Consider the following 27,295-nt stretch of genomic DNA (forward strand, 5'->3'; position numbering starts at 1 on the left):
ACCCAGGGGGTCCTGGTCCCTGCTCTATCAAGGATGACCCACTGTCCTGGTTTTCCTGGAACCGAGGGGTTTCCTTCAAACCCACAGCCCGCTTCGTGGCTCTTAGGGTGACCATAGAGTTTGTCACCCAAATCAAGACACTTTGGAGCGTGAAATGCAAGGTTGTTAATAAATTCAACAAGGTGTATATTGGACTGGATTCGGGGAGCCTGAGAGATGCGATCTTAACCACGTTACATAACATCATACCAGATTCAGATTCCAGGGAGGGGCGGCCCAAGGTGTGCCTGAAACTGGAGACCCTCCCTCATTCAGGCACCTTGCTAAGGTGGTGGGTTTTGGGGACAGTGACTGTTCTGTAGATGCTAACTAAGCAGTTCAGATATAAGCTACATTGTCCAGTTGCAGATGAAAATGTTCTCAGTAAAAAATTCTCGAAAGAATATATCTTAATTTAAGCAATATGGGATTTCTGCCATTTTGGAAAATGAAATTTTCTTTAATCTGAGACACAGCAGTATTGAGAGTTCAGGAGGCAAAACAACCTTTTTTAACACGGAGAGTGTTAAAACACCCTCATTGGACCCCGACAAGAGTGGAGCCCACTGGGCCACGGGTAACATGAGGTGGGGGCTGCCTTCCTGGGTGACCGGCCGTGGCCTAGCCGGGATCTGCGCTGCCATCAGTGTGCTGAGGACTGGAGGTCCCACAGCTAGCCAGGCATGGAACAGGATTTGAACCCAGGTCTCTCTGCAAAGCTCACACTTTTACTTACAGGATGGCAACTCTCACCCACTTTACTAAGTAGCCATAATGCAGTGTGCAATGTTATCAAATAGTTGCAGCAGAAGGGGATGTGGAATGCAGAGGAGAAGGGCATGAGCTTTGTCAGGGGACTGGAACTGGGGGAAGGAGATAGTGGGTATCTGCAGGTTCCTGTTTGTCCACATAGCTGTGCTGGCTGCTGCTTCCTGGTGTCATTTAGAAAAATTCCCAAAGAAAAACTTAGCACTTACCCGGGCCTGATGCTTGAGGTCTGGAGTGCTTAAGATGTGTGTGTAAGTACTTATTTCCTTGAAACCTTGAGACCCTCAAGAGAGGGTGACTGAAAACAGTGGAGGAAGAAAAGAACAGTGGCCGAGGGAGTCGTAGGTGAGGTTTGCTGGGCCCTTGGCAATGCTAAAACCAGGTAAGAACCAGGGTGTGGATTTCTGCTCCTGGGAGCACTTTTCACAGCAGTTCATCCATTGCTTACTTTTATGGGGATGTGTGTGTTGCAAAAGGTCTTCAGTGATTGACTGTGCAAACATATAACATTTCTGCAATATACTAAGTGAAGACCTTTTTACAGAGTGCTGTCAATAAGTGCCTCATGAATAGCCGTTCATAGCCTGACCTGCTTAATAATGGAAAAGAGTATAAAATTCCAGGTAACTAAAAAAAATGTTTTGGATGCATTCTCAACATTGTGTCTTGCCATAGAGGAGAATAGGACATGCCTCCATTTATTCAAGACTTCTTTTATTTCCTTTGATAAATTAGCAAATTTCTTTGTTTGAATCCTATAAATTCTTGAGATACATTCAAATCTATTCACACGGGCACACATTTATACCTGCATATACATATGCACGTGTAAATTTTGCTGTTCTTTTGGATATGATATACAATAAAGCAACTGAGTCTTATAAAATTATTTTGCTAGGCAGCTTATTAAATTCTTTTCTGTTTTATTTGACTGTGTTCTCTAGGTGGATCACCTACAAATCACACATTTTAAAAAATGTTCAAGGTTCACAGCTCCTATTCCTTTTTAAAATCTATTACATTTAGTTAAAACCTCCGGAATATGTTAAATATGGACAGTGATTGTGGCCATTCTTGTCTTATTTCAAAATTGAATTGAGATTTCTCTAGTGTCTCACTATCAAGGTTGCTGTTAGTTTCTCATAAACTTTATCATGCTGATGAAATTTACAAAATTGCTATTAGTCTTTCCCAGGAAAGGGTATTTAAAATTATCAAGTATCTGGCCAGGCACAGTGGCTCATGCCTGTAATTCAAGCACTTTGGGAGGCTGAGGCAGGAGGATCACCAGAGGTCAGGAATTCAAGACCAGCCTGGCCAACAAGGCAAAACCCTGTTCTACTGAAATTACAAAAATTAGCCATGCGTGTTGGTGCATGCCTGTAACCCCAGCTACTTGGGAGGCTAAGGCAGGAGAATCACTTGAACCCAGGTAGTGGAGGTTGCAGTGAGCCAAGATCGTGTCACTGCACTCCAGCCTGGGCAATAGAGCAAGACTCCGTCTCAAAAAAAAAAAAAAAAAAGTCAAGTATCTTTTTGGCATTTACTGGTTGTGTTCATCATAATTGCCTTTTGTTGCTGGAGGAAACTGAGATATTTGTTCTGCAGTAGCTTCTGCTTTCTATGTTCAGTTTGTTGCTTCCTTGTGGGCTCTTAGTGTCTTTTAACTCAGTCTTTTATTGCCTGTATTTTCTTTTTTTCTTTTTCTTTTCTTCTTTTTTTAGATGGAGTCTCGCTCTGTCACCCAGACTGGAGTGCAGTGGCGCGATCTTGGCTCACTACAACCACTGCCTCCCAGGTTCAAGTGATTCTTGTGCCTCAGCCTCCCAGTAGCTGGGATTACAGACGTGCACCACCACAACAGGCTAATTTTTGTATTTTTAGTAGAGATGGGGTTTCACCATATTGGCTAGGCTGGTCTCAAACTGCAGAGTGATCCGCCTGCCTCGGTCTCCCAAAGTGCTGGGATTACAGGTGTGAACCACCGCGCCCAGCTATTGCCTGTATTTTCTATGCACTGCTGGTTACTTCTAGAGGCTTGGCTGCATTCAGGCTCAGCTACTCAGGGAAGAGGACTACCTAGGTGGCGCTGCTTTCTCCCTGCTGCATCTTGTCTGGAGCCCCCTCGTGCCTGGCTGTGCCATATTTAGCGAGATTATGGTTGATCCGAGGGCTCAGGTATTGTCAATCAGCAGCACCTTTCATTATAAGGTTCCCCATTAACCTTCCACCTCATGGTTTTAGCATCTATTAACAATTGTCTCCATCTGTTATTTTAATAGGGGTTGCAAAATGGTGACGAAAAATAACTATGATTGTTTTTTCCACTTAGTAGCTGAATTTTTCTATAAAGAGAAACTCGGGTCACCTTGAATTATAAATTGTACAGGAAAGGCAGGGTAAATGCTTGATTCTTCTTTCCTTACCCTTTGGTAGAACAGCGAGTTAGTGCCTTGGTGACCTTAGAAAAAAAGAGGAAGGAGGGAGCTGATGCGATGCTGCAACTAGGGATGTGGTGGCTTCTGCTGTTTCTGCTCTGTCAACAACTGGTAAGGTTAAAGAGTACTTTTGCTTAAAATTGTTCAAAAAGGCTTTTGTAAGGGTCATGAAAAACTGTTGGAGAAAGGGCTCTGTTCATCTCTGAGTGGTAATCTTCAATCTATCTCACTACTTTCCCTCTTTACGCCCATTTGTTCTGCTGGTTAGAACATTTAGGACATCTGTTCTCTGGAGGGATAGGGCAATTTCATTTGTCTCAGGTTATTTTTATTGTTTGTTTTGTAATTTATTATCGATCATGTGATGTTTCAACATTTGCCCTATTTGCTGAGTAAAATTTTGTAGTTCCATGTTGGGGGGACAATGTTGCATCCTTGGGGCCAAGATCTTGGGATGCCTGTGTTTCTCTGGAAATGATTCAAAGCTAAGTCTTGGGTTCTTTGTATTTATTACAAGATTTCGAGAGCCTCCAAGAAGCAGCTAAATAAACCAGAGAGGATAGACCTCTACAGAAAAACAACAAAATATATCTCCATTGTGCCTGCCTTAAAAATAGCAATAGCTAAATAATAAAAAATAAAAAAAACCCAAAATAGCAGTAGCTTATATGGGATGTGGGTGATAAGAAGGAGAAGGATGTGTGTGTGGTGTGTGTGTGTGTGTATTTGCCTGTGAACACTGAATTAGGGAGTGACCATGAAAAAGTAATTTGGGAAAGCCCCCCAGCCTCTAGCGATCTGGATTTTGTGAGTCAGGGAGTAAGCAAAAGATTAAAAGATACTTTCAAGCCAGGTCCCTGTAGGTATAAGCAGTCGTGATAGATAGGATTTGCATTCACCCTATTGTGAACCACGTGGGTAGACGGGGACTGTTTCAGACGATGTGTGAGGTTCACTTCAGGGCCCATTGAATAATTTTGAAGAAGAGTTTTGACTCAAAAGAAAACTTGTCTTTGGGTCTGTCCTGCAAATATCAGTGGGTGTTTTGGGTCAAGGCTGTTTTTGTCTTTTTCCTTGAGAAAATCGAAAGTTGAGGCAAAAAAAAAAAAAAAAAAAAACCCAGCCCTAACGATGGCAGATGGAAACGAGATGGAATTGGGATTGTGACCACACTATGGAAACCGTATAGATGGAAGTGATTGCATGGCTTCGTCCTCATTCTACGAGTGCTGATTGAGCACCTGGTGTGGGCAAGGGCCCTGTGCAAGGATCTGATAGAGCAGGGATGAGATTTTACCTGGGCCTGGAAGTGCCTATAAGGCTCTAGTAAAAAATGCAGAGGGTGAATAGGCATCACAATAGGATGTGGTAAGTGTTTCAGAGAGGATGTATTTGGGGTTCTCTGGAAACTCACTGGACAGATGCAGGCCCCAGGGAGAGTATCTTATAAGATACATTTGAGCTGAGACCTACTGGATGGGAGAGGGATAAGAGAAGATGAGGAAACTCCATGTGAGAACACCTTGCCCCATCAGAGCTTTGTCCTCAAATTACCCAATGTAAGGTGGATGAGCAATAAAGACTAGGAGTGAGCAGAAGAATTGTAAGACATAACACCGGGAAAATGGCAGCGATCAATGACACAGGCCTTGCAAGTCGGTAAGACATTTGGATATTCTCTTGAGGACAGTGAGGCACTGAAGGGAGTGACGAGAGTCAGGCAGGTGTTTGAGAAGGCTACCTCTGGCTACCTTTGGCCCACGACAAGGCTCAGTAAACACTTGTGTCATGAGAGGCAGTATTGCACTTTCTTCTCCCTTGCTTTCGGACATGCAGTGGTCCAGCAGAAGAGACCAGTCCTGCACCTGTGAGGCATAATTAAATGTGCAGGGTAGGGCAGCCCCATGAGTGCCTTCTCACCTGTCAAATGTGGTCCTTCCTTCCTAGTCTTTCTGTGAATTTTACACACTAACGCCTCAGCCACAATCCTTCATGGTGGTTTAACCAGGAGAGAACCTCCATAACCTAATAAATCAAAGGAATCAATAAAACTAACTTTGCCATGGCCTGGTGCCGCTAAAAAAGCTAGTGTTTCTAAGAGACAAAAGCTGCTAAACATGCAGGATTCGTTCTCAGGAAACACTGACTTGTGTACTTTTTCTGTCGGAGAATGGGAGGCAAAGAAAAAAAAAAGACAGTATCTAGAAAGTAAGACCGAAACATACTTAGATATGGGCAGAGATAAAGCTTCTTGACTTAAAGAGACAGCTGAATCTAACGTGCTTTGATTGGCAGAAAAAGAAAACGGGGAAGAAAAGGCAAAGAAACAAACTCTGATTTCGGCAGGGAGTGTAGTTTCTATTTAGAGTTAGAACAAAGGAGAAGTGCGTCCTTTCAAATTGTAGATTCTTTGGGGAAAAGAGGGACAGAACTTTATCTGAGTTTGAAATGAGTCTGGGTAGCTGCAATGGTAAAGTTGCTTCCAGAAACAGGTAAACCTGACTTCAAAAAACCCCGCTTCATGAAATATTAGTGCTTCACTTCAGTTGCTATCTGAAGAAGTGCTGGTAGAGAGAAGAGCTCGGGGGCACAGGCAGAGTCAGCTCCCTGCAGCTCCTGCAGTGCTAATTAAGGGAGGGAGCAACCGGGAGCTTGCAGTGACCAAGAGGGGGTTGAGGCTAAGAGGCCGCGATAAACAGGATGATAAACAGGATACGATAAAAGCCCTTAACCAAGACACAGATGGGAAGAAGCGTTAGAGCGAGCAGCACTCACGTCTCAAGGTTAGTAACCTTCTCAGAAAAAAGATTGGATGGTTCTGAGCTCAACTTTTTAAATCAATTGTGTGCGAAGGGCTGGGGGCTGCCAGTGAAACACGGCAAGTTGATGCAGCAGGAAAAGAGCTGCGAGAAAAAGCTGGAGTCAGTTAAGTGCTCGGTGTTCTGTAAACTGTTAGTTTAATGAGGGGTGCAGTTTGTAGTAAAAGGGTGCCATTTAAGTACTTTTTGTCAGTCTGTCTCTAGAATTGTGTTTATAATAGATCTGATAGTAAAGTTCTCGAGAATAAGAAAACTGAGCTAATTTTACCAGCATCTGGTCTATCAAGCTAAATCTTCCTTCGCTCCAGCAAGACTGAAAAAGGATGAACTTAAATAATAAATGTCCACGATCCAAAGATTTATTATCCTACTCAAGGGTTGGGAAGCTTTTTTTGTAAAGGGCCAGGTAGTTAATATTTACAGCTTTGTAGGCCACGTGGTGTCTGTCAGTTGTGACCTAACACCTCTTGGTTCCAGCATCGTAGCACAAAAACAGTGGTAGATGGTATGTAACCAAATGAGCATGACTGTTGCCAACCAAACTGTTTATGGAAATCAGACAGTGGGCTGCATGCAGCCCTCAGGACGCAGTTTCAGAGCCCTGTCCTAGAGGATCCCTGCTGAACGCCAGCAGGAGCCGGCGTTGACTGGAAGTGCGGTTCTACTGGTCACTCAGCAGTAGCCTCACTCCTGGGGACACGTGTATGACTTGCCAAGGTTCTAAGGGTATCATGGTCTAGAGGAGACCATGCGGCCCACATTGGAAAGATTCTCTTAATGAGATGATTTGAGGAAGGGAGCAGAAACCCAGGCTATTGTGTTCCTGTGGAAATCTTACTGGAAGGATGAGCCTCTTAACAGCTGGGGCATCCCAGCAGAAGGCAGGCAGACAAACCCTCACATCTGAGAAAGAGCAGAGGGAGCAAAGGACTTCACACTGTTATCTTCCCAGCCCCAGTCACTTGTTCTGAGTTTAGCTAGATTTTCTGTTAGCAGTCCTCTGCTTTCCAGCATGTGAATTGTTTTCCAAGCAAGTGTCGAAAGATATCAGAGCAGATTCTCCATCACACACATCAGGTGTTTTTGCATAAACTGGGGAAGGTGGGGTCATTGAGTAGACACCAGGAGACTCCACCCAATGCCCAGAAACTGTAGAGACGTCTGGGGAAGCAGGACATATTGTAAGTAGCAGAAACAACGAAACTGAGGTGACAGGGAAGGTTCTGCCTGCGTGGACAGCCTACGGGAAGAAGAACGGTGTGGCTGAAGAGTGTTCCCTGTCCCCACCCCGCCGGGCCACCTAGGAGTCTGCATTCAGAGGCAAGCTTGTGAGATGAATTCATGCTCTTGTGGTTAGCTGAGACATTTTTAATAGTAGAGAAATCCAGTAATATTTTGATTAATGACTTCCTTGAGGACAAAGCTCTTTTATACAGACAGCTCTATTAGAAAAAAAACCTCAAGCCAAAATCCCTTCATAAATCATGCAAAAAATGGCTGCCGACGCAACAAAAATAGCTCAAGCGCCGTCTCTATTTGTCTTTGGTTAGATGTTGATAAATAGGGCTCATCTCTAGCAAAGTTGTAACAGCTGAACTTTGTCTTCAGCTGCAAGTCTTTCAGCCCCTTTCATTCGAATCTGTGACCTCTAGGGCCCTCGATTCCAGGGTGCAAATACACTTAAGTTTTCTTCATCTCTTCACTAGTTGGCTCTGGATGCCTTGGGAATAAGGAGTTCCTACAAGTTATTACCAGTTAGCACCCTTTTCCAATCCTCCTCCCACGCACTTCATTTCTTCATCCTGAGTGAGGAAGTTCGCTTTGGGCCTGATCGTAGAAGCCACCGAGAGTGGATGATGGTGTGTTTCATCTCGTTTCTCTTAGGATTCGAGGCAGTACAATGTTGCAGATGCCTGGCTTGGCCCTCGGCCCTTGTACCTCTCTACCTGCCCCTCTACCCCACTTTACCCAACCCTGACCCCTCCCTCAGAAAATATATATATGTTTTGGCATTTGTTTAATAAACACGTAGTGATTTTTTAAAATACATCATTTATCTGGCAACCTCGACTATCATAATCCTTTGCATTATTTATTTCCAGCTGTTATCACAAAGTTGTGACACAGAGTGTGTCCGTGGACTCTATGCTTAGACTGTACTATGATAATGTACTGTGTTCTTAGAATGTACTTGGCATCTTTGGACCGGGGTGGTCGGGGGATCAACTGAAATAGATAAATACGTGGCCAGCAGCAAGATGGGGTGGCATCATTCATTGGTAAGACCTGGGGTGAATGTGAACTCTTGTTATTCACTAACAATAATTTTTAAAAATTGAGGTGAAATTCACATGACATTGTTCTCCTAAGATTTATTCAACATAAGATTAAACTTCTTTTTTTTTTTTTTTGAAACGGAGTCTTGCTCTGTTGACCAGGCTGGAGTGCAGTGGCACGATCTCGGCTCAATGCAACCTATGCCTCCCGGGTTCAAGTGATTCTCCTGTCTCAGCCTCCCAAGTAGCTGGGATTACAGTTGCGCACCACCATGCACAGCTAATTTTTGTACTTTTAGTAGAGATGTGGTTTCACCATGTTGGCCAAGCTGATCTTGAATTCCTGACCTAAAGTGATTCACCTGCCTTGGCCTCCCAAAGTACTGGGATTACAGGTGTGAGCTACCGCACCCGGCCAAGATTAAACATTTTAAAGTGTACAGTTCGGTGGCATTTAGTACATCTACAATGTTCTGCGACTACCACTTTTATCAGATTCCAAAACATTTTCATCATTTTCAAAGAAAACCCCATACCTTCAACAGTCCCTCCCTATTCCCTCCTTCCAACAGTCCCTGGCAGTCACCAATCTGCTTTCCATCTCCATGGATTTCACTATCTGGATATTTTGTATAAATGGATTCTTACAAAATGTGGCCTTTTGTTTCTGCATTGTTTGACTTAGCATAGTGTTGCCAAGGCTTATTCATGTTGTAGCATGCATCAGCCCTTCATTCCTTTTTATGGCTGAGTAATATTCCATTGTAGGGATTTGATCACAATTTGTTCATTCGTTCGCCCATTGGCAGACGTTTGGGTTGTTACCGCCTTCTGGCTTTTGTGAATAATGCTGCTATAAACATTGGTCTGCAAGTATTGGTTTGAGTATATTCTTTTGAGTATATACCTAGGAGTAAAACTGCTGCGTCATATAGTAATCCTGTTGAACTTTTTGAAGAATCTCTAAACTGTTTTTCACAGCAGCTGCATTATTTTACATTTCTTTACAACCCTTGTGCAGCAGTACACAAGGGTTCCAATTTCTCCACATTTTCCCTAACATATTTATTTTTCTCTTTTTGATTATAGCCATCCTAGTAGATATAAAGTGAGTTCTCATTGTGGTTTGTATTTGTGTTTCCTTCCTGACTGATAATGTTGAGCATCTTTTGGAGAAAATGTCTATTCAAGTACTTTGCCCATTTGAAAATTGGGTTGTTTCTTTTATGCTAAAGTTTGAGAGTTCCTTATATGTTATGGATATTAGACCATCATCAGATAGATTATTTGCAAATAGGTGCTTGCATTCTGTAGGCTGACTTTTCACTTTCTTGAAAATGTCCTTTGATGCGCAAAAGTTTTTAATTTTGGTAAGTCCAATTTATTTTTTGTCTTTTGTTGCCCATAGGTTTGGTGTCATATCTAGGAATCCATTGCCAACTTCCAGGTCTTGAAAATTTACCCCTGTGCTTTATTCTAAGATTTCTACAGTCTAAGGTCTTATATTTAGGTCAACCCATTTTAAGTTAGTTTTTGTGTTTCATGGGAGGTGGGGATCCAATTTCGTGCTTTGGCATGTGGCTATCCAGTTGCCCCAGGATCATTTATTGAAGAAGCTGTTCTTTCCCCATTCAGTGGGGTTGGCACCTTGTTGAATATCAATTGTTCATAGATGTGTGGGCTTATTATTATTTTTATTTGTATAAATTCAAGGGGTACAAGGGCAGTTTTGTACAAGAGCAGTTTTATATAGTGGTGAAGTCTGGACTTTTAATATAACCATCACCTGAATAATATATATTGTACGCATTAAGTAATTTCTATCCCTCACCCCTTCCTACTCTCCCATTCTTCCAAGTCTCTGATGTCCATTATTGCATACTATATGTCCATGGGTACACCTTATTTTGCTCCCATTTATAAGTGAGAACATGTGGTATTTGAGTTTCTGTGTCTGAGCTGTTTCGTTTAATATAATGGCTTCCCGTTCTGTCTGTGTTGCTGCAAAAGACATGATTTCCTTCTTTTTGTGGTTGTGTAGTATTCCATTGTGTATATATACCACAGTTTCTTTATCTAATCCTTCACTGATGGACAATTAGGTTGATTCCATATCTTGGTTATTGTGAATAGTGCTGCAATAAACATATAAGGACAGGTATATTTTTTATATATTGATTTCTTTTCCTTTGGGTAGATACCCTGTAGTGGGACTGCTGGATCTAATGGTAATTCTAGTTTTAGTTCTTTGAGGAATCGCCAAACTATTTTCCATAGACGTTGTACTAATTTACCTTCTCACAAACAGTGTATAAATGTTCTCGATCATTTCAATTTCCTTGGTCTCTGTCTATGTATATGCCAGTAGCCACACTGTTTTGATTACTATAGCTGTGTACTACAGTTTTGAAATTGGGAAATGTTAGTCTTTCAGCATTTTCTTCTTTTTCAATACCATTTTGGCTATTCAGGGCCCCTTGTAATTCTATATAATATGTTCAGACTTCAGAGTTGGTGGATTCAGTAGCTCAGTAACGCCATCTGAGCCCCATGTTCATTCTGTCTCTCTCTGCCACCCTGTTTGTCCTTCAATATGGCTGCCTGTGGTAACCAGGACAGCATTCTTGTTCATGCATAATGAGAGGAGATAAAAATAGAAACAGGGATGGAGAGAAGAGAAATTGTTCACATTCCGTGCTGTTTTTCTGGCATGGAATGTGAATAACTTCCTTCAATCTGATGGGCCAACTCAGGCCATAGTTGGCTTCTCTGACCCTTCAAATCAATCATAGTTTTCAGGCTGGGCATGGTGGATCATGCCTGTACTCCCAACACTTTAGGAGGCCAACATGTACAAGTGCAGGATTACTTGAGTCTAGAAGTTCCAAGCAAGCCTGGGTAATGTAGCAAGACCCTGTCTCCACAAAAAATAATTTAAAAAAATTAGCTGAGTGTGGAGGCTCATGCCTATAGTCCCAGATACTCAGGAGGCTGAAGTGGCAGGGTCACTTGAGACCAGGAGTTTGAGATCAGCCTAGACAACATAGCAAGTCCCCATCTCTACACACACACACACACACACACACACACACACACACACAAAATCATAGTTTTTAGTAGAATAGCTTAGATTTGTCGTAATATCCCTGTGGTGTGTGGAAAGGAGTGGATACTCAAACCCAGGCACAATACTGCCAGGAGTGAGGAAAGTGAAGTGGGTGGTGGTCAGTTATCTTTCTAATCACTTAAATCTGATCATACTGTTCTGGTGCTTAACACTCTCCAATTGCTCTTAGAATTGTATCAGGAAGTGTATAAGGCAAATGTACTCCCACCCCACTCATCTCTACATGTTTCTGTTTCCATCTCCTCTCAATGGATCTAGCTACAATGATTGAAAAACTTCCACGAAGTCTGACTTTGTACACCTGCTCTCCTATCCACCTGGACTGCTCGTCCTCACACCTGGCCACACCCTGCATGTGGCTACAGCCTCCTGCTTCTGCAGATTCCAGAACACACTTCACTGCCCGAGAGCCTTTCCTGACCACCAACCTGACACAGCCTCTGCTTGGTTGTAGCCCCAGTCATTCTCTCCCACGCCGGCGTGTGTGGCTTCCTTTTCATAGCGTGACATGCACTTCATAACTGTGTATTTATTTGTGTGTTCGTCTGATGTCTGTCTTTCCAACTAGACCGGGGGTATGAAAAACTTTTTCTGTAAAAGAGCAGGTAGTATTTTAGACTTTGGCCATACACTCTGTTTTGAGATCACTCCAGGTGCAGTGTGTGTGTGTGTGTGTGTGTGTGTGTGTGTGTGAGACACAGTGTGTGAGAGTGTGTGCAAATGTGTGTGTGAGCATGTGTAAGTGCATGCATGTACGTGTTTGCGTGTGAGTATATGCATGTATGAGTGTGTTTGAGAGTATGTGTGCACATGCATGTGATTGTGTGAGATTGTGTCAGTGTGCATATGTGAGCATGTGTGAGGACATGTATAAGTGCATGCGTGTGTGTGCATGTGTGTGAATGCATGCATATGTGAGTGTGTTTGAGTTTGTGTGCACATGCATGTGATTGTGAGAAAGTGAGTGTGTGCACATGTGAGTGTGAGCATGTGTAAGTGCATGTGTGTGTGGATGTGTGAGAGTATGTGTGCACACACATGTGATTGTGTGAGATAGTGTATGAGTGTGTGAGACAGTGTGCATATGAGTGTGATAACGTGTAAGTGCATGGATGTGTGTGAGTGCGTGGATGTGAGAGTATGTGTGTACATGCATGTGATTGAGACAGTGTGAGCATGTGTGTGTGAGTGTATGTGTATGTGCGTGCATGCTGTGTGTATGACTGTGTGGTAGAGCATGTGTGAGTGCATGCGTGAGACTGTGCATGTGTGTGTGTGAGTGCGTGCATGTGTGGGAGAAAGCATGTGTGGGTTCATGCGTTTGAGTGTGTGAGTGTGTGTGTCAGTGTGTGCATGTATCGATGTGTGTGTTCGTGTGTGAAGGGACACAGGTCTGAGGCAGGAGATATGAATGCAGGAGGGGTACTTAGGGAGACCCTGTCCTGAGGACCTCAGGAATTCTCTGGACTTGGTTTAGCCTGGGATTTGTAGTTTTATTTTTGCTGGTGCCTGTCAGGAGAAAATCTTGTCATTAGGACATAATAGATGAAATTAATTTTTCCAACTTGATGGAAGTCTTCCATGTCCTTGCCACTCCTGTTTGTTCTGTACAGTGACTAAGATTATCTTTCCAAAATGCGAAGTTGTGCGCACCCCTTCCTCCATCCGCTCCCGGGCAGCTCCACGTTCCTCTCGGATGTGTTGACGTCACAGGCGTTGCTGAGAGCCTGCTTTGCCTGGGGAATTGTGCTGGGTGCTGGAGTTACAGACATCAGCATGACACCACGGTTTCTGATCGCCACGTTTCAGTTCCTTTATGTGTGTCACTCATGTCACCTTTCAATCCAGACTCAGTCTCATTTTCGGTCACTTCCCCACCCGCAAGACTGCAGTCACACCATTTCCTGAAACACCCCCATTGTCACGCCTCTTTCTCCCACTTTTTCTATAAAACCTTTTCCACGATCTATTAGAATGATTTGTCCTTTCTCTGGCTGTCATAAAACTTAGCAAATGACTTTGTATAGAGATGATCATGTTTTGCTATGATAAATTGCCTTTAAAATTGATATGAGCCACTATCTTATGCATAACCTAAGAGCAGAGATGTGTCCTCTTTATGATTGTATTTCCAAGGGACTAAGCAGGGGACCCGGCATAACTCAGTAAAATTTGGAGGAATTGTTGGATTGACTTATTTACAAAACAGAGATAACAGATACCTCTTTTGACTACATCACAAAACAACTAGAGGCATAAATAATATCACAGATGTGAAAGCTTTTAGAAAATATGCCATATAAATACAAAGTAACACCATGCTTGATTATATATGCACACATTACAATTTGTTCTGATTATCATTACATTGTTGATTTTATATTCCCTGAGCAAGTTCCCACATTAGATACTCATGCTGAGTAGTGGACACTTGCTGATACACTTTGAGACTGAGTCACAAAGTTCAGGGTTGGCATTAGATAAAATTGTCTTCAGTGGTTTCTGCTCCTACTTTTCCCAATTTTTACTCATCTTCTATTTTGACACTCTTACCAGGGTCAAATGCATTGATGCAATTCCTCTTTTTATAGGGGTTTACTTTTTACACTGACGTGCTAATATATTCCTAACAAGTTCTTAAGAATTAGAACTTTAGGCCGGGCTCGGTGGCTCACGCCTGTAATTCCAGCACTTTGGGAGGCCGAGGCGGGTGGATCACGAGGTCAGGAGATCAAGACCATCCTGGCTAACATGGTGAAATCCTGTCTCTACTAAAAATACAAAAAATTAGCCGGGCGTGGTGGGGGGCGCCTGTAGTCCCAGCTACTCGGGAGGCTGACGCAGGAGAATGGCGTGAACCCGGGAGGCGGAGCTTGCAGTGACCCGAGATGGCGCCACTGCACTCCAGCCTGGGCGACAGAGCGAGACTCTGTCTCAAAAAAAAAAAAAAAAAAAAAAAAAAAAAAGAATTAGAACTTGTATTTTATAAAAGAAAGAAGTAAGCAATGATGAACCTGAAAAATGAATCTTGTTTTGCTATTGAACTGTAATTATGTAAGATATGACCTCTGGAAGAACCTGGGAGCAGGGACCTCTCTGTACTCTGTACTCTCTTTGTGACTTCTTGTGACTCTCTAATTATTTCAAAATCAAAAGGTAAGTCTCGCATAATGGTAGATCTGCATGTGCTCTGGGCCACCATACTTTTGTATCTGATGGGCTTTGGATCTGTTTTTTGGTCCTCACCAACGCCAATGCCTGAGATCAGCAAGGAGGAAGAGGTGAAAGGAAGGCCACAGGATGGGCTGTCAGTACTGGGCATTGGCTCCCTCCACCCACTCCAGCCTCTGCCTCATCTTATGCTCTCAGTGAGGACTTCCCTGCTCCATGCATGCACCACCTTTCACTTATTATTTATGTTTTTACATCTTTATTTTAATTTCTCCCTCCCCCCCATAGAATGTAAGTTCTAATACTTTTTTTTGTATTATTGTATCCTCATTGCCTATAGCAGAGTTAGGCACAGAGAATGCATGCAGCACATGTTTGTTGAATGAATGACTCCTTGTAGAAAATGAAAGCTTGAAAAGAAGCCGACTGGTTCCCCGAGAGAGAAGTAACTCAAATCTGCCCATCATACGAGAGCAAACCTGTGTCTTTTAAGCTAAGGCCTTTTTCCTGTGTTCATACTTTAGAAAAAGAAGACACGACTGATAACATCTGAGAGGAAGGAAACTGCATTGTGCTGGGATCTGCATGTCACATTATAAAAAGCAATTTTTAAAAAATCGACCAGCCTTTTAAACAGCTTCCAGAGATGGATTATCCTACTTTACTTTTGGCTCTTCTTCATGTATACAGAGGTAAAGATGATCTTTATATCTTCATTTAAAATTTTTGCTCCTGTTTTTGTTCTTACGGCGTGGCATATTCAGAATTTACAATGCTCTTTAGTTGGCTAGGATAATTTCTCACTTGTTCAGAAAAACTAAAAGTTACATTTTCCAATGATCAGCAGGACACCTTTTTAGAAGAAGGCAGAAACTGTCATCCTTTACCGTGATCTCAATGCACTATCTTGCTAGGGCTTCCAAAGTTTAAGATATTGATTTGGTGTTTCCATCATCAAGGCTAACAGAACTAATGTGATGTTGTATATTTCAGCTCTGTGTGAAGAGGTGCTTTGGCATACATCAGTTCCCTTTGCTGAGAATATGTCTCTAGAATGTGTATATCCATCAGTGGGCATCTTGACACAGGTGGAGTGGTTCAAGATCGGGACCGAGAAGGATTCCATAGCCATTTTTAGCCCTACTCATGGCATGGTCATAAGGAAGCCCTATGCTGAGAGGGTTTACTTTTTGAATTCAACGATGGCTTCCAACAACATGACTCTTTTCTTTCGGAATGCCTCTGAAGATGATGTTGGCTACTATTCCTGCTCTCTTTACACTTACCCACAGGGAACTTGGCAGAAGGTGATACAGGTGGTGCAGTCAGGTAAGGGCAAGTTTTTTTTTTAATCCCTTTTTATCCATCTACAACATTTGTTTCTATAAAGCCCAAGTAGAAGCTATAGAATGCTTTCTCGTATTTCTGTGGCATTCTCCAATTCCGTTTCTAGATGCTTTGATGTTACGACTTTGAAGGAGCAATCTTGGGAGTCTGTTTCATTTTTCTGACTGTGCTGTTGTGTCCGAGTAGAAATGCCTTTCAAATTTGAATGTAGTAGGAGAAAGTGCAGGTTTTATGTTGTCTTCATGATAACCTAAGCCTTGATTAAACTGATGTTGGCAACACATGGGTTCAGGATCCTGATGCCTTCCTTTCAGGGCTTTATCACAGCGACGTAGCACCATTGCCTTCTGCTGGACACTCAGTACTCACATCAACCCCTGGATGTTCAAGGTTCTTCCTACAGTACCAAATCTAAGTTAGTTAGTTAGTTAGTTTGTTTGTTTCTTTCTCTCTCTCTCTCTCTCTCTTTTTCTCCTTCCTTCCTTCCTTCCTTCCTTCCTTCCTTCCTATTTTTTCCTTTTTTTTTTTTTTTTGACAAAGTCTCACTTTGTCACCCAGGCTGGAGTACAATAGCATGATCTTGGCTCACTGCAACCTCCAGCTTCTGGGCTCAAGTGATTCTCCTACCTCAGCCCCGCAAGTAGCTGGGGCCGCAGGTGTGCACCACCACATGATATGGTTTGGCTATGTCCCTACCCAAATCTCATCTTGAATTCCCATGTGTTGTGGGAAGGACTGGGTGGGAGGTAATTGAATCATGGGGGCAAGTCTTTCCCATGCTATTCTCATGATAGTGAATAAGTCTCACGAGATCTGATGGTTTAAAAAAGAGGAGTTCCCCTGCACAAGCCCTCTCTGTTTGCCTGCTGCCATCCATGTAAGACGAGACTTGCTCCTCCTTGCCTTCCACCTTGAGTGTGAGGCTTCCCCAGCCATGTGGAGCTGTAAGTCCAATTAAACCTCTTTCTCTTGTAAATTGCCCAATCTTGGGAATATCTTCATTAGCAGCGTGAAAATGGACTAATACATCATGCCAGGCTAATTGTCATTTTTTTTTTTTTTTTTGTAGAGATGAGGTTTCAACATGTTGCCCAGGCTGGTCTTGGACTCCTGAGCTCAAGTGATCCAACTGTCTTGGCCTCCCAAAGTGCCAGGGTTACAGGCATGAGCCACCATGCTTGGCCCTGGCTCCATCTTTCACCTCTTCCAGGTTTAGCTAGAGAGGACACGTTCTTCATACATTTGAGCTGTGGTGGCAGAAAGAACCCAATGATCCCTTGGAGTGTTTTTTGCTTTATTTACCAGAGATTGTGGTTTTGTCTTTCTAGTGATGACCACATGAACTGGTTGTAGTATATTGGAAACACTTGAGTTTATAGTCATCACTTTCCATTAACCTTGTGTTAGTTGCTCCATTCCTCTAAATCTCAGGTTCCTGGACCGGAAATTGGGTTGGTAGTACCATTCTACTTGTTGAATGGCTGAGGGACGATATATTTAAAGAACTTGGCCCATGGTAGTCAGAGAATGATACATCTTATTATTATTTCCTATGCTTGTGATCCAAAAGGGCTAGTAATGAAATTTTCAGATATTAGTGACAATCTAAAGAAGGGAATATTTTTGGAGCTGTGTGTTTCTTGTGTGGTGTCTCTCAAATTATACCCCATGGCTGTATAGAGAAGAACATTATATGACATCTGACATAATAGTGCTTTATTTTTAAGGGATCTATGTGCTAAAAGAACAATTACAGAATTATATGAGGAATATCAAATGGTCAGGAGGTAAGAAACATCTTCATATATTTAGTTTTCCCTTTCTCTTTAGGTGTGGCTAGGGTGAAGACTAATTTTGTGTATATAAGTGAGGCTTATAGAGTGTCAATCTGCAATGCTTCTTTAGTTAAATGTTTATTAAAGACTCCATTTCACCATACAAGTCCTCATTTGCTGTTGTATGTAGACACCTGTTAAATCCTGCTTGGAAGTTTTTACTGTGTAATAAATCAGTCAGGCAGGTGAAGTAGAAGATTGGCAAAGCTTTTAACATAGAGTGAGCCGTTGGAAACAAGGCCTGAGCCACCAAAACTAGAACAGGATGCACTCCCCACTGCTGCCTTGTGTGGTGCGACTTTAAAGTTTGGGTTCCAAATTAGCTGTTTTGGTTTCTGTCACAGGACAACCAACTGAAAACAGCTCGACCTTTCAGGATAGAGGATGGGGCTAACCTGTAAAGAACTAAATGATGGTTGTTATGCAAAGGTAGGATTTTTAGCATCACATATGAATGGTCTTAGGAATATTTCCTGTTGTTTTCATCCAGATTTGTCATTACTGCTATTTTTTGAGGTTAGAAAAAGAGAGCTTTCCCCTTCATGGGGCTTAAAAAAATACAATGTGGAGATTTTCAGTCAGTTATCAGTCAGAGGAAGGGGTACCAGCTGTCCATCTAGTTTGAATTCTTCATGATGGTATCCTTAGCCATGATCCATTGCTCTTGTTTTGATCATTTATATTTTAAAGAGCAGATTGATGTAATGGGCTAGTGAGCGCATTCTACCCAATTTTGAGAGTTTGAGAGCTTCACTTTTTTAAACTAAGAAGGATAGTGAGTTTAAAAAATATTACTTGTATTTAAAACTTAACCTTAGGTGTGCTTAAAATTTTCTTACATACTTTAGTAACAACATACTGGGATTGCAAATACTGTACTTTTGTATACTGTAAAGGGGGAGTTGAAAATACATTACATAGTAAAAAAAAATCAGACTTGGAATCTAGAAATCCTAGTTTATATAATAGATTGTAAGAACTTAAGAAGGATGAAGGAGTTGGGCCCTATGCTCTGTAAATATGTTGATTTTTGCTATTTACTGATAGCTTATTATGTGTGGAATTTTACATAGTCTGGATCTTCATAGACTTCCTCCTTGAATCTCCTGTGTGCACTTGAACTTTTGTATCGCCTGAATTTACAGGTGATGACATTGAAGTGAAGTGAAGTCTAGTGGTCTTTCCAAGTCCCCAACTTTCGCATATGTCCCAGCAGATAAAGTTGCAAATTGATGCAACTGTCAGCCTGGGGCACATGGGAACCCACCAGGGCCCTCGAAGAAGGAGACCTTGGCCATTGCACCTCCTATCAATCCTCCAGCTTTCAGCCTAGAGTTTAAGAGCAAATGGGACATTTTATTCTGAATAAATGGTACTACTAATATGAAGTTATTTGAAAATATGTGTTCTTTCCAGAACAGGCATTTCTTTGTTAACAATTGATTTAGAGACTCTAATGGTAAGAATAAATGCATTTGTTTTTACCTAGTTTGTGAGAAAATATGCAGAGATGACTTGGGGGACAACATTTTCAAGGTAGCCCTTTCTGGCAGAGTTTGTGGGGTCATGGAGAAAATTACTGTCACCTACGTGTCTCTGGCTTTATTAGTCAGTTAAAGCAAATATAGTTGCATTTACAGAAATACCCCCCAAATGAGTGACCCACTCAGAATGTTCTGCCACCTAGTGTTAACCGGGTGCCTGCTCTGTAGGATGCAACTGAGTGTCAGTTCATTTAATCCTTATGAAGCACCATGGGGAGGTAATGTGTTCCTGTGATACAACAGAAGACACTGAGGTTCACGGTGGTAAACTCACTTGTCCAAGGTTCTCAAGCTGCCAAATGACACCACCAGAGTGACCCCAGTTGATTTTTCTGAAGAGTCAGAGACCTTAGCTCCAGCAGAATGAACCATGGAGGGTCACAGTAGAGAAAAGTCATGCTGGACTCTGAAGAATTGGAAGGAATATTTTAATTAGAGAGGCTGGGGTCTGGGGAAGAGAGAAGGCAGAGAGAGAAGGGTGTCCTGGGGGTACTGATGGCTTAAAGAAGGGCACAGTGGAGGTGTAAAGTTCATGCAGGAGGCAGAGCCTGGCCCTCTCTGACTAGGGCACTGGGTGTGTATAAGATGTGGTTTCCACCCTGGGCTCTGAGGCCCTCTATACCCACAGAGGTGGCCTGAGAGGCAGCCTCACAGGAAAGGAAGACACTGTGAGGGTAAGACTCTCTCCCTGCCTGCACCAGCAAAAAGGCTCAGCTTATGATACTTTAGAGTCTCAGGAAAAGCTTTAGTACAGTAGATTCTGTGCTTAAAAAAGGAGTTGCAGCTCACCAGGGCAGCAGAATGTCAGAAATAAATCTGAAAAGTTATTGATGTGCCTAATGGAATTTTGACTTCCATCTGTAATGCAGACCATGGGACATACCTGAATAGTTTTTAGAGAGAGACACAACGTAAAACCAGATTTTTTCTTTCACCACCTGGAAGATTACACTAGCTGCAGCCTTGTAGGAGAGTAAGACTTGCAGGCAAGGTAAGCAAATAGGCATCTATAGATTGGAACCCTTACATACTGCTAGCAGGAGGGTTAATTAGTATATCTATTATTTTAGTCTGGCTTCTCCAGAGAAAGAGAACCAATGTGTAATACATGGAGATTTATTATAAGAAATTGGCTTACATGATGTATTAGTCTATTCTCACACTGCTATGAAGAAATACTTAAGACTGGGTAATTTATAAGGGAAAGAGGTTTAATTGACTCACAGTTCAGTATGGCTGGGGAGGCCTCAGGTAACTTACCATCATGGTGAAAAGGGAAGCAAACGTGTCCTTCTTCATATGGCGGCAGGAAGGAGAAGTGCAGATTGAGCTGGGTGGAAAGCCCCTTACAAAACCATGAGATTTCACCAGAACAGCATGAGGGTAACTGGCCCCATGATTCAACTACCTCCCACTGGGTTCCTCCCACAATACATGGGGATTATGGGAACTACAATTCAAGATGAGATTTGGATGGGGAAACAGCCAAACTATATCATTTTGCCCTGGCCCCTCCCAAATCTTACATCCTCACATTTCAAAATACAACCATACCCTTACAACAGTCCCCTAAAGTCTTAACTCATTCCAGTATTAACTCAAAGTCCACAGTCCAAAGTCTCATCTGAGACAAGGCAAGTACCTTCCACCTATGAGCCTGTAAAATCAAAAGCAAGTTAGTTACTTCCTAGATACAAGGGGGGTACAGGCATTGGATAAATACACCCATTCCAAATGAGAGAAATTGGCCAAAACAAAGGGGCTACTAGCCCCATGCAAGTCTGAAATCCTGTAGGGCAGTCATTAAATTTTCAAATTCCAAAATAATCTCCTTTGATTCCACGTCCCACATCCTGGGCATGCTGATGCAAGAGGTGGACACCCATGGTCTTGGGCAGCTCCACCCCTCTGGCTTTCCAGGGTACAGCCTCCCCTCTTGGCTGCTTTCACAGGCTGGTGTTGAGTGTCTGTGGCTTCTCCAGGTGCATGGTATAAGCTGTCTGTGGATCAGATTCAGATTGTGGGGTCTGAAGGATGTTGGCCCTCTTCTCACAGCTCTACTAGGCAGTGCCCCAGTGGGGATTCTGTGTGGGGGCTCCAACCCCACATTTCCCTGCTGCAGTGCCCTAGCAGAGGTCTTCCATGAGGGCTCTGCCCTTGCAGCAACTTCTGAATGGACATCCAGGTGTTTCCATACATCTTCTGAAATCTAGGCAGAGGGTCTCAAACCACAGTTCTTGACTTCTGTGCACCCGCAGGCCCAACACCACATGTAAGCTGTCAAGACTTGGAGCTTGCACTCTCTGGAGCAACAGCCTGAGCTGTATGTTGTCCCCTTTTAGCCATGGCTGGGATATATGGCACCATATGCAGTCCTGAGGCTGCATAGAGCAGGGGGTCTTAGGCTTGGCCCAGGAAATCACTTTTCCCTTCTAGGCCTCTGGGCCTATGATGGAAGGGGCTGCCATGAAGATCTCTGACATGCCCTGGAGACATTTTCCCCATTGTCTTGGTGATTTACATTTGGCTCCTCATTACTTATGCAAATTTCTGCAGCTGGCTGGAATTTCTTCCCAGAAAATGAGGTTTTTCTGTCGCATCATCAGGCTGCAAATTTTCCAAATGTTTATGCTCTGCTTCCTCTTGAACCCCTTGCCCCTTAGTAGTTTCTTCTGCCAGATACCCTAAATCATCTCTCTCAAGTTCAAAGTTCCACAGATCTCTGGGGCAGGGGCAAAATGCCACCAAACTCTTTGCATAGCAAGAGTAACCTTTACTCCGCTTCCCAACAAGTTCCTTATCTCCATCTGACACCACCTCAGCTTGGACTTCATTGTTTATATCACTATCAGCATTTTGGTCAATGTCATTCAACAAATTTCTAGGAAGTTCCCAAATTTCCCGCATTTTCCTGTCTTCTTCTGAGCTGTCAAAACTGTTCCAACCTCTATCTGTTACCCAGTTCCAAAGTTGCTTTCACATTTGTGGGTATCTTTACAGCAGCTCTCCACTCTCTGCTGCACTAATTTACTGTATTACTCAATTTTCATGCCACTAATAAAGACATACCTGAGACTGGGTAATTTATAAAGGAAAGGGGTTTGATTCACATTTCAGCATGAGTGGGGAGGCCTCAGGAAACTTACAATCATGGTGGAAGGGGAAGCAAATATGTCCTTCACATGGCAGCAGGGAGAAGAAGAATGAGTGCCCAGAGAAGGGGGAAGCCCCTTAGAAAACCATCAGATCTCATGACAACTAACTCACTATCATGAGAACGGATGGGGGAAACCACCGCCATGATTCCATTATCTCCACCTGGTCCCTCCCACTACACGTAAGGGTTATGGGAACTACAACTGAAGATGAGATTTGGGTGGGCACACAACCAAATTATATCATATAATTATGGAGACTGATAAACCCAAATTTGCAGCATGGGCTTGCAGGCTGCAGATCCAGGAGAGCTGATGGTACAGATGAAACCCAGGTCATCTGCTGCAGAATCCCTCTTGCTTGGGGAGGCTGGTCTTTTTGTTGAATGAGGCCCACCTACATTGTGGAGAGCAAACTGCTTACTCAAAATTCACCAATTTAAATGTTAATCTCATCCCAAAGCACCCTTCAAATTGACACATAAAATTAACCTTCATACCTGTTTTAGAAAATGATATGGCATTAGCTAGTTAAAAACCCCAAATCCTATGCTCCAATAATTCTACTCTGTTTGGTATCCAAGAGATCTCTCAATATAGGGAATTCCTGACAATCTTTATAGCAACAGTGATTGCGATAGCAAAAAATTGGTAACAACCCAAATACCCATCAACAGTAGAACAGAAAAGCACACTGAGGTCTATTCACACATTAGGATACTCTACGTCACTAAAATGAGTGAATTATCACTTTGCTCACCAACATGGATGAAGCCCACGAACTTTGTGTTGAAAGAAAAGAACAAGTTACAAAAAATGGGGAGACTAGGGTTCCTTTCTTTAAAGTTTTTAGAAATATGCATAATTAAACAATATGTTATTTGTAGATACAAACGTGGTAAAACTATAAAAAGAGTAAAGTTCAAAAACATGGGTAGCTGGGGGATAGAACAGAATCAGGAAGGGCTGAAAGGGTCTTTAAGGCTCATAGTCAGGGTGTTTTCCTTATACAGGTGTTTTATTTCCCATTTGTCTCAAAACGTTTTAGAAGTTTTCTTTCAAATCTACTGATTTCTCTTTCTTTCTCTCTCTCTCTTTCTTCCTTTTCTTTTCTTTTCTTTTTTTCTTTTCTTTCTTGACAGTCTCACTCTGTTGCCCAGGCTGGAGTGCAGTGGCACGATCTCGGCTCATTGCAACCTCCACCTGCTAGGTTCAAGTGATTCTCCTGCCTCAGCCTCCTGAGTAACTGGGATTACAGGTCCACATCACCACACCCAGCTAATTTTTGTAGAGATGGGGATTTTGCCATGTTGGCCAGGCTGATCTCAAACTCTTGACCTCAGGTGATCCACCCCACCTTGGCCTCCCAAAGTGCTGGGATTACCGGCGTGGGCCACCTTGCCTGGCCAAATCTACTGATTTCTAATGGTGAAAAGAGATGCAATTGCAATTTTTGAGCAGTTCAAAGGTCTAAGGTAAGGATGAAATCTTCATTCTGATGTGGCCTAGGGGTCAGGTAGAGATAAGTTTCAGCAATGATTTCAAATTTTTGTGATCCAAGGACTAAAAGATGATGGTTTTAGTGAAAAAGATGTGAAATGAAGAGACCAACTTGGCTAGGAAGAGTGGAAATAAGTCTGTTTCAGATGTATTAAATTGTAAAGTAGCCTTTGACTAGCTGACAATTGAAATTATAGAGCAACAAACCAGGATTGAAAATACCCAATTTGAAGTCATCTGAATGATCATTCAGCACATGTACACAAGAGGGTTAACTAAGAAAGTACCAATGGATGGGGGCAGAAGTCTGAGGTCATAGTTTGTGGCTCAGAGGATGGTCACATTGTAGTGTGTTAAAGAAGGTATTCACGGTAAAGAATGTAGAGGGCATAGAGAAAAGAGGGGGAGAGTCAGGAGAGGGAGAGGAAAGCAAACAGTTGAATTATTGATACGAGAGCAGAAGACACATGGAACTCACATTTATAGTAGAGGGTTAGATTTTCTTGCTCCACACATGTAGGTACTTTGTGTTGGCTGCATTGTACGTTTTGCTGAGTCTATGATCTTCCATGTTCCAGTCCATTTATCTCAAACTGGACACAGAGATGTTCCTCCCTGTTTCCCTTTAATTTTATTTTTATTTTTATTTTTATTTTTATTTTTTTATTTTTTTGATTTTTATTTTTTTATTTTTTGAGACGGAGTCTCGCTCTGTCACCCAGGCTGGAGTACAGTGGCCGGATCTCAGCTCACTGCAAGCTCTGTCTCCCAGGTTTATGCCATTCTCCTGCCTCAGCCTCCGGAGTAGCTGGGACTACAGGCGCCCGCCACCTCGCCCGGCTAGTTTTTTGTATTTTTTAGTAGAGACGGGGTTTCACCGTGTTAGCCAGGATGGTCTCGATCTCCTGACCTCGTGATCCACCCATCTCGGCCTCCCAAAGTGCTGGGATTACAGGCTTGAGCCACCGCGCCCGGCCCCCTGTTTCCCTTTAAGAGTCTCATTCTCTCCCAGGTTGGATGAGGCTCCTTATATGCCATCCATGCTCTTTCTTAGAAGGCTCTCATCTCTACACCCTTCAAGGCCAAGTGTTCTCTGTCCAGATTCCCAGCAGCTGACATAGCAGCCAAAGTTTTCATTCATTCTTGTTTATATCTGTTGGTTAGTGGCACTAAAGAGATTCCTTTAATATTAAGGGCCCCAGAATTGATGACAGTTCTGAGGAATCCTATGATGAAAGGGATTCTAAAGATCATGCTGGCCTATATATTAGATAAGGCCAGCATGGCCAGCATTTTTCTAATGCTGGGGTATAATTTCAGCCTTTAAATTTGATTTAAAGCTGGGGAGAGGGAAGTTTCAAATCTGGCTTTTATAAATGGGTGTGCTGATTTGCAGGAGCTGAACCCACTTACCCATTAATTCACTTATCAAGTCTTTCCTGAGAATCTACAATGTGCAATGTAATGTTCAGTGGTTTGGAAGATAGAAAGACATGGATCTTAGCTCTAAATAGGATGCAGAATATTGGGGGAGAGAAAAGTTGTATATCACAAATGATTATTTGAGGCAAAAAAATAAGTCCTATTGTAGTCTAGAGTATAGAATTTTATTTTACCTCGGAAATTCAGGGCAGAGTGGAAAAGTGGAATTTGAACTTAACCTTGAAGGAGGCAAGTCAGAAAATTTGGAGGTTGAGATTAGTGGGCATTATTCCAGGAGAATTGCTTTAGAAAATTATCTAGAAAATGGATAGCTCTGGCTCCAGTGTAACCGACTTTGGAAGATAATTTTCATTGTTCAAAAAAGACTCCAACAACAAAACAACAAAAACCTCTAAAATTGAACCAACACATAGAATTGATCAACAAATTAATGCAATTTATTCTGGTTTACAATTTATGGCTTGGTTGACATGTTGACTTGCTGCTTCAAAAGGCAAGGGAAGCCAGATGCTTTATACAATTGTATTTTACAATCTATATTAAGGTATTTGCACACTTTCATTTTGGCCTTTTTTGGGCCTATCCCAAATTCAGAAGGAAAGAAGGAAACATATGAAAATGACACCATATTTATTAATGACAGGTGAAAGTGATGGAGGAGGAGACTTGGTATGAAAGGCTATTGCCTGTCAAAGGAAATTCCAAACAAGGTTAAGAAGGCTACAGAGAAAGTCTTTCTGATTCTCCTGTTATAAGAGTCACCAATTCCTTTTAGCTTGTTTAGTCCTTGTGTAGACTTTTTTTCAGTTTTGTCTATCGTATGTATCTCTATCACTTTTAATTTTCTTAAGATGGAGAAATAAGAAAAAAGTCATTTCAAGTCAATGGATTAGAGAATGAAGCCGTAAGCTCTCTCTTTAGGCCCATTCTGGCGAGCTTAGAAATAAGTAATAAAGGTTTTATATGTCCATGTGTGTGTATATGCATGCACACACACAAGACTAAAAAGTGTTACATTTTAGCAGTTTTTGATTTAAAGAAAAAATATTAAATGGTATCTATAAGGAATCCACAAGGGATGAAACAAACATTTTAAAGGCCTGGAAATCTCACTCCATAATGAAATAAAATAGTATATAAAGAAGGCAGATGATAAAAAGCATTTTAAGAGTCACGGAAAGCAAGGTTATGGTCACTGCACTTCTCAAGGGTGAAGTAAATGGGAAACTGAAAGTGGATGGTTACCAGAACGTGTGCCAAGGTTGTTTTTATCGACATGCTTTCCCTGTGCCAAGCCCAGGAAGGAGCAGGCGCAAGAATGCATGTCTCTGTGGGAATCAACCCTCAGGCTTTCGGGTAAAGCTCTGTAATGAAAAATCAAAAAAAGAGAAAGTTTAAAAACTCTCTAGTGCAAAATAATACTAAATTTATATACACAATTGAATTCAATAATCGAATGGCCGATACAGTGGAATTCACATACAGGCACGGGTACATGCTTGGGTTTTTGGGGAGTAATATTGTCTGTCTGTCTCGATGCTTGGGTTTCTCTCTACTTCCTTCACCTCCTTTATGCCCCATGAGACACCCCAGTCTTTGACATGTCTAAGTTGTAGTAAAATCCAGAGGAAACTTTTACTTTGTGCTTGTTGTCAAACGCACTCAAGACAGCCACAGCAGGGAGTGGAATTGGCTGCCATCTTTGCGTGTAGCCATTTTGCTTACTTATTCTACCTATGTAAACAAGAAACTGTACCCTTCTTATCATAGATATTTATATTTTCAAGATGATTGTGGAGTAGGGGTATGCTTGGCTGAATTGATAGAGAATGG

The 27,295-nt window shown here is 42.2% G+C and overlaps 1 protein-coding gene across 2 annotated transcripts in view; it reads left to right on the top strand.

Annotated features, from left to right (window-relative positions):
- Positions 1 to 5,580: 5,580 nt before the first annotated feature.
- CD226 (CD226 molecule) overlaps positions 5,581 to 27,295 on the top strand; it is a 94,749-nt gene continuing 73,034 nt past the window's right edge. The window contains exons 1-3 of one of the 2 annotated variants that reach the window (XM_015122175.3): positions 5,581 to 6,028; positions 15,163 to 15,330; positions 15,632 to 15,967. In XM_015122175.3, the coding sequence (XP_014977661.2) occupies positions 15,285 to 15,330; positions 15,632 to 15,967 (382 nt within the window). In that variant the 5' untranslated portion in view covers positions 5,581 to 6,028; positions 15,163 to 15,284. 2 annotated transcript variants of the gene reach the window in all.

The sequence above is a fragment of the Macaca mulatta genome, chromosome 18 (assembly GCF_049350105.2).
Source record: "Macaca mulatta isolate MMU2019108-1 chromosome 18, T2T-MMU8v2.0, whole genome shotgun sequence".
Lineage (NCBI taxonomy): Eukaryota > Metazoa > Chordata > Mammalia > Primates > Cercopithecidae > Macaca > Macaca mulatta.